The following is a 12,797-nucleotide window of genomic DNA, read 5'->3' on the forward strand; positions in this document are numbered from 1 at the left end:
CACCTTTACCGACAGCTGTATGGTTTGTTCATTTTTTATTAAAAGACAATACCTTCTGAATGCCATCATAATTCTACCCCCTGATATCTGACGGCCGAGACAGCTCCGGAATGTTCTAGACCGGCACATGCCTTCTCCTGATGTGTGTCCTGTCATCATGCATGCTTGACATGACATGCATGGGGAGAGGGACGCTGTCAGCCCAAATTCCTCTGACAGCTGATTCCACTGCCATGAGGCACCTGGCCCTCGCACCCATTGTATGGGGAGTGAGTCACTTTGAGTTTTCTGGGTCTCCTCCCCCGGGCTGTAAAAATCACCCATCGGGGCTCGACCCCTGATCACGCTGTACCACACACTTCACAAGCTTCTTTGTCCCGTACTGAGGAAGAAGCCCCTTCTAAATTAATTGTCCCCATTTATTCTGCGGTCAGATTCTTGTCTCTTCTAATCGGTCTAATCCCATCCATTCATCCACCAAACACGATGTTCTTTTTCTCCTTCAAAAGAAAGACACACATATTATTGACTACATCTTTGCACTTATTATAGCCTATAAATCCTGTCTGTTGTATGCACCTCTAGCTCCTGTTATGAAAGAGTCCTGTGGAGCTGTTAGGTTGGCGGTTCACTTTGGCTCAGCCTCTGCTCTGGTCTCACTCCAAAGAAAACAACTGGGGATGACGCTGTTATAAATCTCTGTTAAAAATATTAGTTATGTTCGGCCATTGTTTATTTTACTAACGGCAGAAGGCGCTCCTGGATGAGATCTGTGTTTGGGTAATATTAATGGCTACGTTTAATGATACTCTATGAATTTATTCATACGCCGTGGTACCGATGTGCGCTCTGTGATGTAGAAACACAGAGTACCTGTGAAAAACCACGGAGGGCCGATCGGCACCAAACGCACACTGGACTTCCTACGTTTCATACCGGAATCTTGGACTCTTATTTTATTGCGGGATTTAAATTGCGGGGAGTGATGACTCACCATGCAAGCCACATATTATTCCAAAGAAGGGCATTTAAATGAACGAAGTTGTCTTCGACAGAATTATACACGACCCAAACAGTTTCAGTCATTTAGACAGCGAGTTTGGCGCACCCCGATTATAATGATGTACAGTAATGTACATTTTCGTGTAAAACATATTTACCTATATATTATTTCACAAACTGGGAGCGCTTTTTTGTAGAAAGGACATTGATGTTATATGAAGAGAATGGAGTTAACCGTTAGTATTTCCCTATATATGTGCCACTACTTCTGTAAACGATTCTTGATATGATTTCCAAAGTTTATAAATTCCTGGATGAGATCATTGTTGAGATGAATGTTAGGACTTTTTGGATTGCATCCTACCGTTTCACCCCCACCCCGAATGCCGAAGGCGTGTCTTTACTTTGTAACGAACTACAAATAGCATAAATTACTCCGGTTGCAGCGCTGAGGGAGAAGTTGCCGACGGGTCGCCCTCCGTTTTAAATTCGGTGAGTAGCCTACTTAATTCTTTAATTGTTATATTTGTCTAAATTCACATTTTGGATATGTGCAATTTCACAATGTAATTAGCAAAAACTCAATTATGAATATGTGGGTCTGGAATTCTTAAAAGTGAAAATGTATTTACAGATATATATAACAGGAGTTCTTACCAGTAAGAAATGAATTATAGACCTCTACAATATGACTTTTTACTAGTGAAAATTGAATTTAGGTTATGTGAGGAAAGAAAAACAGTGGAAGTCAATGGGAATATATGATTAGTAAAAATTGTATTATAGAGCTGTATAATATGATTCTTACTAGGAAGATTTGCATTGTGGATATCTTGAATTCACATTCTTACTAGTAAGAATTAAGTTGTGACAAGTAAGCCTTAAGCTAATAAAAGACTATTCGGATTTCCATACAACAGGACTGCAACTCAATTGTTTAAAAAACATTGGTTAAGTCCAGGTCTGACTCTTTTAGGTGACCTTTAGGTCCAGGTCTGACTCTTTTAGGTGATCTTTAGGTCCAGGTCTGACTCTTTTAGGTGACCTTTAGGTGTAACGCGACTTTCAAGGGCTCGTTAAATGTTTCTTTTGCACTCAACTAGCTCCATAAAATATATTTTAAAAATTTCCCCGTCAGAGTAGCCAAGTAATTATAAGTGAATGAATAAAATCAAAGTCACTCGATCCACCTTTATCGGTCTTCCAGTGTATGTAGGCCTACAGTTATTTAGCCTAGCATAATTACTCAGATTACTTCTCATATGATGTAATACATAAGGAGAGGACACTATTAGGTGAACACCAACAGAAGAAAATTAAAGAGTAAATCAAGAAATACTTATAATGTCTCGTAACACAATTAAGATGTCGTTTAGCTTCCTGACTTGCCTCAGATCCTTTTAAAGGCTGTCAAAAATATTTCGCTGCAGTGATTTCATATTAAACCTACTTCGGAATCTTTTTTTTTTTAATTATTAAAAAAAAGCTGTTTTTACAATGCGTACATAAAGTGTATTTTATATTAACAGCGCATGTTAATGACTCCACATTAACAATGCGTCAGATTCTCTTCTACTTGCTCGATAGTTCACCCATCATTCGCATCATGTCTGTCTTGTACATACGGAGGTCACGGTGTAGGTTGAGAATGCGTTTATTTCGCCACGTGCGCTATTTCCCGGTCAAACCGATAGTCGCATAGATGGAAGCTGCTATAATGGCGATGATGGTGCTAGAGGAGCGTCATTAGGCGCGGGAATGCCAATGGACGACGATGTGGGAGGTGCGCGCGCGCCTGTACCCCTGTCACATGTCGATACGACTAATTTACTTATTTTTCTTATAGGAGAAACATGCTGATGTTTATTGGAACATATTAGATACTATTTGTGAATATAGATACTATTTGTGACTATACACCAATATTGGATGCAAGGCTTCACAACTCTTCACAAGGGAAAATATCACCATATTTTGTGTAGGAAATTGTGTGAGTTTGTAATTTAGCAAATACTATTCTCAGGCACTAAATGAAGGCTCCTTCTGTTCACATGCTGTCCTGATGCCCCTAGAATTACGGTATTAATAAAACCTGTAAAAATACAAACATGTTAAAGAGTGAGCATTACCAGCACTCAATGTTCAGCTGAAGTCACACTTTAATTAACTGAAGTTTTATTATGAACCATATGGTAATCCTAATCCAAAATGCATTTTTAAGACTTGAGTTCAGAACATTAACTTACTAAACTTTCCCACATAATGCTAAAACTACATAATCAGTATTATAACATCTCTCTAAATTATTGTTTATCTTGAATTATATAAGGAAATTTGCTTATATGTGCTGTCTTCATTTGTTTACGTTTCGCTAATAATAAGTTATTTATTGAGGATGTCACTCTTGGAAGCGCTTGTGGAAACGTCTCTTAATCCTGTCCTCCTGCTCTCCAGCTGTGTCCTCACTTAGGAAACCCCTCAAGGTCACACACCCCCTTCCCATCTAATGCACACAGATGACAGCCTTTATCACCCAGTCCTACTCACATTGTGGGGGCAAGGCAAAAGCATGACATAATATCCCCCAAAATAAGTCCAGACATGCAACTAGTGAAGTGGCACCAAGGGGATTTGGTCTCCTTAACGACGCACATTTGGTGTAGTGTCACTGCCACTGCGGGGGGGGAGTTGATGTTTAATTTTCTGTTGTGTGCAGCTGTTTGACAACTTTTGCTGTGCCCCCACCCCCCCTGAGGCTACTGCTTTTGCTCTTCCCACCCATAACCTGAAATCCAGAAACACACTGGAATATGGGAAAGTCAGAATATTTTTCTGAAATATTTAGAAAGTAGCATAAACCATACGGCTGGTATTGTGACCCAACCCCATATTCAGCTCCACATCGAGGTCCCATTCCTCCCATCCCTATTCCAATGGTCACAGTGAGGGCCAATAAAAAAAATAACCCAGAGTGAGCTCAGAGGCCTGCATATCCAAATTAGGAGGTATGGAGTAGACGAGAGTTCAACCTTTCCGGTGAGGAGCGTTTCTCTTTAAAGTCTCCTCACCTCTCAAACTCCGTATGTGTTTGGCTGTTGTTTGGTGTCACTGCCAGGCCACGGGCCAGAGATTGTGAGTCAGGCAGGGGGTGCTGGGTGCTATCTTTCTCGGAGTGGGATGTGGGGGGGTGGACCACGGTGGAAAAACACAGCTAATCCCTGAGCTGGACCTTTCATTGCCCTTGGAAAACACATGTACAGAGATGCAGGCATGCAGGGAGAGAGGACAGAGATGCAGACTGAAGCTCCAGCCCAGGGTGGATGGTTTCAGTCCCAAGAGCAACTCTGCTGCTACGGCAAAGCTCTCTTCCTGCATATCCACTGAAAAGCTGCAATGCATGTTGGTAACTGAGTCAAACTTTGTGTCACAGAATCCAAATTCCAAGCTCAGCATCACTGGTGTCGTTTTGTGTGACCAACTAGCCCCAGTGCACAGGAACAGCCCTTACATGACCAGAGGCTTTTTAGCTGGGCAGGTAAGGGACAGTTATGTTCCTGTAGGACCTAAACTGCACCCCCCCCCCCACCCCCAAACACACGCACACACACCTGTTGCTAAGTTACTGTAGCGACAGCATGCTGTTGCCCCTTTGATGAGTCACATGTGTGTTTATAGTCCTCTAGCAAATGAGGAGGGGCTGTCACTGATCTGCATTCTGTCTGGGTGTCCAGGAATGACAACCAATTCATGGCTAAACCTAGAATGACCTTCCAGGAACAGCACACACAGATTCCAGTTACTTTGAGTACATGAAAATGCTGTAAATCTTTTACACATTTGTTGCTAGTTATTGCCCTATACAATGTTTTTAAATCCTATTTTAAGAATGTCTTAAAAATACCCAAATGGACTGTCTTCATTAGTATGAAAACACAATAGACAGCTATCATAAACTAAATGCTGTGGATTCTATACCCAGATCTCCATTAATCTCCGGTTGTTCTTCATGCTACTCCTATACGGCCACTGGGTGGTGCTGTTGAGGCCTGCCGAACATACAACCAATGGGAAGCCCACACTACTACTTTAAAAACCATACTGAAGTCCTTATGAAGCATGCGTTTGGCATTGCATTGCTTATATTTATTTTAACACTGCAGGGGGCTGTTCCACGAAGCAAGATTTCTTGTCGGATTTAAGGTCGACTGGGCTAAATGTATGGAAACAAAAATAAAGTCCGTTTAACTCAGACTACCTTAAATCCAAGAAGTTATCTGGCTAAGCAAGAAATCCTCCTTCATGGAATACCCCACTGGTGTAGATTCCATGTACCAACATAGATTTCCAAAGCTGATCGGCAGCTACCCAGATCTTAAATGGAACAGAAGTTTAGGTGGGGAGAGCATTATGATCATGTAGGGGAGCTTTGACTGGATGCCTGCAAACTGTGTTGCGAACCAATTAGAAGGCAGATCATTGTTTACAGTTGAGTTGAGCAGAGCTGAAAAACAGCCTGCCCTCTGACTCGTACATACAAACGTAAACGCAAGCAGAACTCTGACTCATACATACTAACGTAAACGCAAGCAGTACTCTGACTCTCATGCGCAGACCCATCCGCTCACACCAGTCGCACCTGTTCAGCTCCAAGCCTAATATGTCATGAAGCCATTATCTTACCCAATGGCTGCTAATTATGGAATTCTGGTGTGTTTACACACATGTGCAGGGGGAAAAGGGGGCAGAGTTTGTGGTGGTAACAGATCCAAGTTATTTTTGTCCTGGAGGTGCAGGGGGCATATTCTGTGGCCATTGTTCTGTGGCTAAATGGGGGCCTGCTTTTCTTTCAGCGGTCAGCTGTGTGATGACAGCACATACACAAGACAGCGTAACATAGACAGAAAGGAAGGAAACAGGAGAGTGACAGATGGGTATCCCCACTGGATTTGTTTTTCAGGAGCTGCTATATTTGTGAAGACATTTTGTGTAAAAAAAAAAAAAAATAATAATAAAAATTAATCAAGTGTATGCACACACCCCCATTCTACAATACAACCTACATGCTGACAGTTCAGCAGTTAGTATGAAACTATTTAGAGACAGACAGACACTTTATTGATCACGAAGGAAATTCAGATGTGTATCTATTTCATTCTGTACCTACCATTCCCGGAGAAGGTGTTCAGTATCTGAATAAAGGCATATGCAGAAGTCAAGCCCAGGAATAGTTATAGTTATGATAAACATGGCAGTAATTCAGAGGAGGCAGGATACAAGAAAGAGCGGAAAAGCCACCCCATGAAATCTGATTTGTGGCAAACCGCTCGCGATATGTACACCAGTCAGGTTAAGTGCAAAGCAGAAACATAACACCCGAATCAGTGAGCCCATCTGTTCTATCCAGGTGCAGCTTTCCGGATCGGAGCCAAATAGATCTTTCCCTTTCTTGGCAGCCGATTCGAACCCCGGAGAGAAAAGAGCCAGTGTGAACAGTGGCAAACAGAAGCTTTAAGAGTGAGATTTTGCGCAGTGAGATTTAGTCCCACAGCAGGTCGCGGAGCTGGTCCCGCCACCGTAACGCCAGGCTTGTCTCCACAAGGCCACTTCCTCTGAGGACAGATGGTAGCAACTGCTGATAGATAGGAAGCTGAGCATCAGAGATACGACGAAACGCCGCCTCAGAGAAATCAGAATCCAGGGACTCTGTGTCCTCCCTGCAGACAGTTCGTTTCACCCACAAATGCTCCCCTTCAGTTTTAAGTCAGCTCAGTCATCCAGAGCATTTCCACTGTCTTCTCCAGTGTATCAGCTGGGGACGAATATGCAAGACGAATGAGCCGTCCCCTTCTCTTCAAGGTGATAGAGGGCGACAGGGGGCTAGAGGAAGGGGCACCACCCAGCTGACACCTTGTACACAGTCCTGCTCACTACCACTGCCTCTCCTTTCAAGGAGATTTTCTTGTGGTGTGTCAAGACCAACGTCCTGAACGATTAAAGATTCAACTGGGGAACATCCAAAACTGTTTCTGTTGCTAAGAATCTCTGAGGAATTCAGGAAAACACACTGCTCTCCAAATGACTTTGTTGTCCAAACACAAGAAGTCCATCTTGAGTTGAGCCCAAGTATATACAGTTCCGAAGCGATCGCGCCAGTTGTACTGCATTACTTTAATGACAGATATTTCTAACTGAAGCAGTTTTTGATATATAGCTTAAATATTGATTTACACACAGCACCAGGGGTCTGTGAACTGGGTATTTTCCTGAAAAAAGTCACTTTTAGTAACAAGCTTAGGGATTCACTGTAGAGCATTTCAGTCTCGCGGGCAGGACCTTAACAGTCTGCTCCAAATAGCAGAGTATAAAGAGCCATTGGGGGCAGAACATGTAGGATTTGTGGCTAGTCTCAGTTTTAAACCCCGGAATCCTTCTTTCTCCCTCTGAAGTCATGCTGATGGAATTCACTCTGTCTTCATCCACTTAACTCCCTCCCTCTTTAATTCTTCTCCCACATATCCTAAAATGGTGAGGAGTGTTTATGGTGGGGGCCGGGGGTAGGACATGGTGTTGACAAACGCACACATATATACACCCCCAAAAAGCAGGAGCAAATTCTGGAGACCTCAGTCTTATGAACCGAAGCCTTGATCCCCCCCCCTCTTCCAGCTGACTTATTTTGAGCTCCTAGAATGACTTTCTACAGGCACTCAGGTAAAGGAAGAAGCAGGGACATCCTGTCCCGATCGCCACCTCCATGGGGACCCTTAACCGGAGAGCGCATCGATGGGCATGGAGGGACGTGGAAATGGGTAGATTCCATACAGGGATGGTCTTGGACTGGAACTAGTGAAGCTGGGGAAACCAGAAACAGGTGCCTGACGGTGTGAGTGGAGAAGGCGGGAAAGCGGCAGTGGTGTAGGTGGAGAGTCCTGGAAGACCTCTAGCTGTGTGATGAAGAGAGTGAAGCTAGTCATGATGTTTTCTCTGTAAGAATAATTCTGTTAATGGGGCAGCAGTGGATGGTGAAGTTGCGATTGGCAACGAAGTAGCTACTGATGATGATTTCTGTACGAGAATGAAGTTTGAAAGAGGGTTTCAGTGTAAAGAGGAAGTTGAACACTATGGAAGAATGAAGATCTGATGATTGATAGCAGAAATTTTTAAGCTTAATAAAGATTAGGCATCGACTCTTGAATAAGCCACGAAATAGAGCAGAATACCCCACATGCTTCATGGTCATGGTGAAGGGAAGATGTGGGATACGGGCTCTAAGTGGCCTCATGTGCTAGAGCAGTGTTTCCCAAACAAGTCCTTGGGGACCCTCGGACAGTCCACATTTTTGCTCCCTCTCAGCTCCCGGTAGGGAGCAAAAACATGCACTGTCTGTGGGTGCCCGGAGACCGGATTGGGAAACACTGTCCTAAACAATGCTGTCTGTCTGTGCAACTTTTTGAACTGTGTTAATTTTATACCAGTCACTTTGCTCTGCCAAATGGCAGTCCTACATGGCCTATCAAGCCCCAGGCAAAAAGTTTGACGGACCGAGGACAAGTCGAGATGTGCCTGGAAGCCTAGCGAATGAGAGGCAGCGGGAACGTTGTCTGTGAGGCCTGCACACTGCAGAAGCTCTCCGTGCCACACGATGACAGGCGGGAAGTCAGCCAATCACAGCTAGAGATATATGAGAAAGGCCAGGGTGCAAATGGTGCAACCCTGAAGGCAGCGGAGGGTCTGAGTCAGACAGCAGCACATTTATGGTGTCCGGTGTCTGCGGCTGGTGGGATCTGGCTGGAATCTGACCAGGGAGTTTGAGTGGGTGGGGAATGGCACAGTCCTGGGTGCCTGAGCGGGCACCAGGGTGAGTCAGTGGCTAAATACTGGACTCGCGCTTAGTCTACGAGTCTCAGCTGTAGAGATGGCATTTCTGCCCGGTCATGGCGAGGAGCCCCCCCTGCCCCCGCCCTCCAGGATCAGACACTGTAATACCTCCTCTAATCTGCTATAATAATCTCTGGAGGTAGCGCCTCTTGCACTTCACACTGCAGTTAAACGGTGGCGACATTTGTGCAGAGAAGGGTGAGAGCCGCACCTACGGGGCACCATTCCGCACCTTCTAAATTTACCAGCCGACGGTCAGTTGGCACAACTGTATGTTCGACCAAAGTTCTGCTGATAATTTGAGGGCAGGTGGTGGTATGGGGAGGAGGGGTGGGGGTTTCTCCCAGACTGCTGTTAAATCACATCTCTAAGCTGCATTGAAACTCCAGCCCAGTCCCAATAAGCTGGAGAACATGGCCAGCAGAAAGCACATGCATGGAAGGTAGGTGGGGGGGGGAGGGGGGTGCACAGCGTTCCAGATAGAGCCAACAGAAGGCAGTTTGGTCAGACGGCCAAGCGCTTCACGAAACCTGCTGCATCCACATCTGTAGGGAAACTGTATGGCAGCTCAGCTCAGCCGTCATCAGCAGTGCTGGTCTGGTGATTAGATATAGAAGATTCAATTTGGGCTGGTATAATTGTATTCCATTATATTACATACTGCTGAATTTTACCCAAAATGCTCCAAATTATGGCGCCAAAGATTCAAAATATAAACGTCTCATTACCTAGCTGGACGCTTGGAAGGCTCAGCTTTCCACTGCAGCCTTTCTGTCGCTAATGGGCGGGTCTCTGTGTCCATCCTGGCCAGGCCCTCGGAGCTACCTGAGCAGGACCATGACGGAACGCTTTGACTGCTACTACTGCCGCGACAACCTGCAGGGCAAGAAGTACGTGCAGAAGGAGGACAAGCACATCTGCGTGCGCTGCTTTGACAAGCTGTGCGCCAACACCTGTGCCGAGTGCCGGCGCCCCATCGGGCCTGACTCAAAGGTGTGCCGCCTCTCCCTACCCATCATGCCCTGCTGTGACCAAGACCTGACTTACACTAGATGATGCCATTTGGGAAGCAGACCTTGATTTTGGGTCACAACAGTAGTGATTTTTGTGTTTCGAGTGTCCAAGGTTTATAATGTGTGTCTCTCTCTTACTCCAATGTCCCCCCCCCCTTCCACCACTCCTGCCATAGGAGCTGAACCATAAGAACCGCCACTGGCATGAGGACTGCTTTAAGTGCGCCAGGTGCTACAAGCCCCTAGCCAATGAGCCCTTCGGCAGCAAGGATGACAAAATCTTGTGTGGGAAATGCTGCTCACGTGAGGAGGGCAACCGTTGCCAGGGCTGCTACAAGCTGGTCATGCCAGGTGGGGTATACCTAGGCAGTTTAACAACACACACACACACACATGTAGGGTAAACATATCCTTATGGGGACCGCTCATTCATTTCAATGGGAAAAATGCTAACGCTAACTATGACAACCTTAACCCCTACCCAGCCCTAACCATAAGTAACCAAACAAAATACAAGAGTTTTTGTATTTTTATAATAGAGTTTTCCCTTATGGGGACCGGTTTAAACTGATATTTATCACGTTATGGGGACATTGCGTCCCCATAAGGATAGGTAAACCCGCTCTCTCTCTCACTCACACACACACACCACGGAAACGCAGGAGAGGTTAGCTGGGCTGAATCTCTTCAATATTCAAGATCAGTTTAAATACTAAAACTGATGGCCATAGGTGGAAATTAGTGGGAGAACATTTTAAAACGTATTTGAGAAAGCACTTCTTTACACAGCGTGTAGTTAGAGTATGGAACAGTCTTCCTGTTAGTGTAGCGGAAGCTAAAACCCTGGGTTCCTTAAAATCAGAGCTAGATAAGATTTTAACAACTGAGCCATTGATTTCTTCCCAACGAGCTTGATGGGCCTTATGGCCTCCTCTCATCTCCTATCTTTGTGGGGACTTTCCATTAATTTCTATGGGCATAACCCTTAATCCCTAACTCAGCCCTAACCTTAATTGGAAGGAACCAAAAAGAACTTCATAAAACTGAGGGTGCCCTTGTGGGGACCGAAAAAGTGGCCCCACAAGGTGAAAAGTTACAGGTTTTTTGTCACATTGTAAGGAAGTCTGATCTCCACAATGTAATAATTACAGAAACGCTCATAACTGGGCTTAGAAATGTGGAGGACACATGCACGGCCCCACAGCCAGACCCACCGTTTCCTGAACAAGACATCCATCTCCCCTATAGGCACCAAGACAGTGGAGTATAAGAAGAAGATCTGGCATGAGGAATGCTTCACCTGTGCCCAGTGCAAGCAGCCTATCGGCTCGCAGAGTTTCATGGCCAAGGGTGACGACTTGTACTGCACCGCCTGCTCAGACAAGAACTTTTCAAAGAACTGCGCCCACTGCAAGCAGGTGCTCCGTCCCACACTCTCCCTACAAGCTGGGTGGAGGTTCCTAAGCCACTGGGTGACACTGGGTGGCCGAAAGACCTGACTTCTGCCCAGAAAGCCCAGGGGACCAAGTGGAGTTTATTAACGTGATTATAGACATTTTACCTGATGAAGAACTGATGGTCAATCAATGCATATGACCTGTGTTAGATTAGTGCACCAGCACTTGATTTTGTATCATCCGCTGCATGTTGGTTTAGATGGAAGAGGGCATCGATTAATGGTACATATGGTCTTCAGGCATGGCTGTGGTCTGACCTGCTCCCTGCTTCACAGCCCATCACCTCGGGGGGGATCAGCTACCAAGACCAGCCCTGGCACTCCGAGTGCTTCGTGTGTCTGACCTGCAGCAAGTCCCTGGCAGGAGCTCGCTTCACCGCTGTGGAGGACAAGATGTACTGCGTGGACTGCTACAAGACCAGCGTGGCCAAGAAATGCAGCGCCTGCGAGAACCCCATCACAGGTCTGCGGGGATATGGTGCATGACCATCACACACACACCCTTACATTTAGAGGTGTGTGTGGTCTTCCTTGCAGTTTAATTTCATTTGTACTACAGCTAAACACCAGTGGTTACACCCAAAACGATGACTTCATCCCCAAGACATTTTCTCATAAAGCACCTCCCACCCACACAGACCGATGGGCTATTAATTGAGGTCCTTCTTTGCACTATCATGACTGCTGCCATTTCCCCCCGCAGGGTTTGGAAAGGGCACTCAGGTGGTGAACTATGAGGGCAACTCCTGGCACGAGTACTGCTTCAACTGCAAGAGGTGCTCCCTGTCGCTGGCCAACAAGCGCTTCGTGATGCATGAGACAGCCATCTACTGCCCCGACTGTGCCAAAAAGCTGTGAGGAGCACCCCCCTGAGGCACAGGGTGGAATGACAACACAACCAATTACACACATCAATAAATATACCTAGCTTTTCACAAAGTGTCATATTACTCTGCAATGGACAAATGGAGTTTGTTTTTAAAAAATATATATAAACATGTGATTTGTGTTAATTCAGTTGCTTTAAAATATCCCCACCCTGTGGACCTCCTGTCCAGCTGCAAAGCCAGCCTGTGAGTGGGAGTTTAGTCTAAGAAAGCATGGATTGCAAGTTCAAATCACCATTTATCTTTTGAGCACACTTATAGCTGAATGGTTTGTATTTGTGGGCACTTGATATTCCAATACTAAATTTAGGAGGAGACACAGTCTGGTTAAGTATCACAGACAAACTTCTTGCCGAGAGGCTCAACGAACACGAGTTTGAGGCATTATGCTGAAGGTTGAAGTTTGATATTTTGCTGTTAAGTTTTAAAGATTCAGATAAAGACTTCATGTTCACAGCTTTATGAATTGTAAGGCATAGCAGAAACAATGTACGACAACCTTAAGGAATAAACCAAAATTCAAGCACATTTTCTTTGATTTGCTGGTTATTTGTAAAGAAA

The 12,797-nt window shown here is 45.1% G+C and overlaps 1 protein-coding gene across 1 annotated transcript; it reads left to right on the forward strand.

Moving 5' to 3' along the window:
* The first annotated feature begins 1,335 nt into the window (after positions 1 to 1,335).
* Positions 1,336 to 12,764, forward strand: fhl1a (four and a half LIM domains 1a). The gene is made up of 6 exons (XM_023797724.2): positions 1,336 to 1,494; positions 9,692 to 9,873; positions 10,070 to 10,244; positions 11,142 to 11,311; positions 11,626 to 11,812; positions 12,053 to 12,764. The coding sequence occupies exons 2-6, from the start codon at positions 9,718 to 9,720 to the stop codon at positions 12,205 to 12,207; spliced, it is 843 nt and encodes a 280-aa protein (XP_023653492.1). The 5' UTR covers positions 1,336 to 1,494; positions 9,692 to 9,717; the 3' UTR covers positions 12,208 to 12,764.
* The last annotated feature ends 33 nt before the right edge of the window (positions 12,765 to 12,797 follow it).

This window comes from Paramormyrops kingsleyae, chromosome 10 (genome assembly GCF_048594095.1).
Source record: "Paramormyrops kingsleyae isolate MSU_618 chromosome 10, PKINGS_0.4, whole genome shotgun sequence".
NCBI classification, from domain to species: domain Eukaryota; kingdom Metazoa; phylum Chordata; class Actinopteri; order Osteoglossiformes; family Mormyridae; genus Paramormyrops; species Paramormyrops kingsleyae.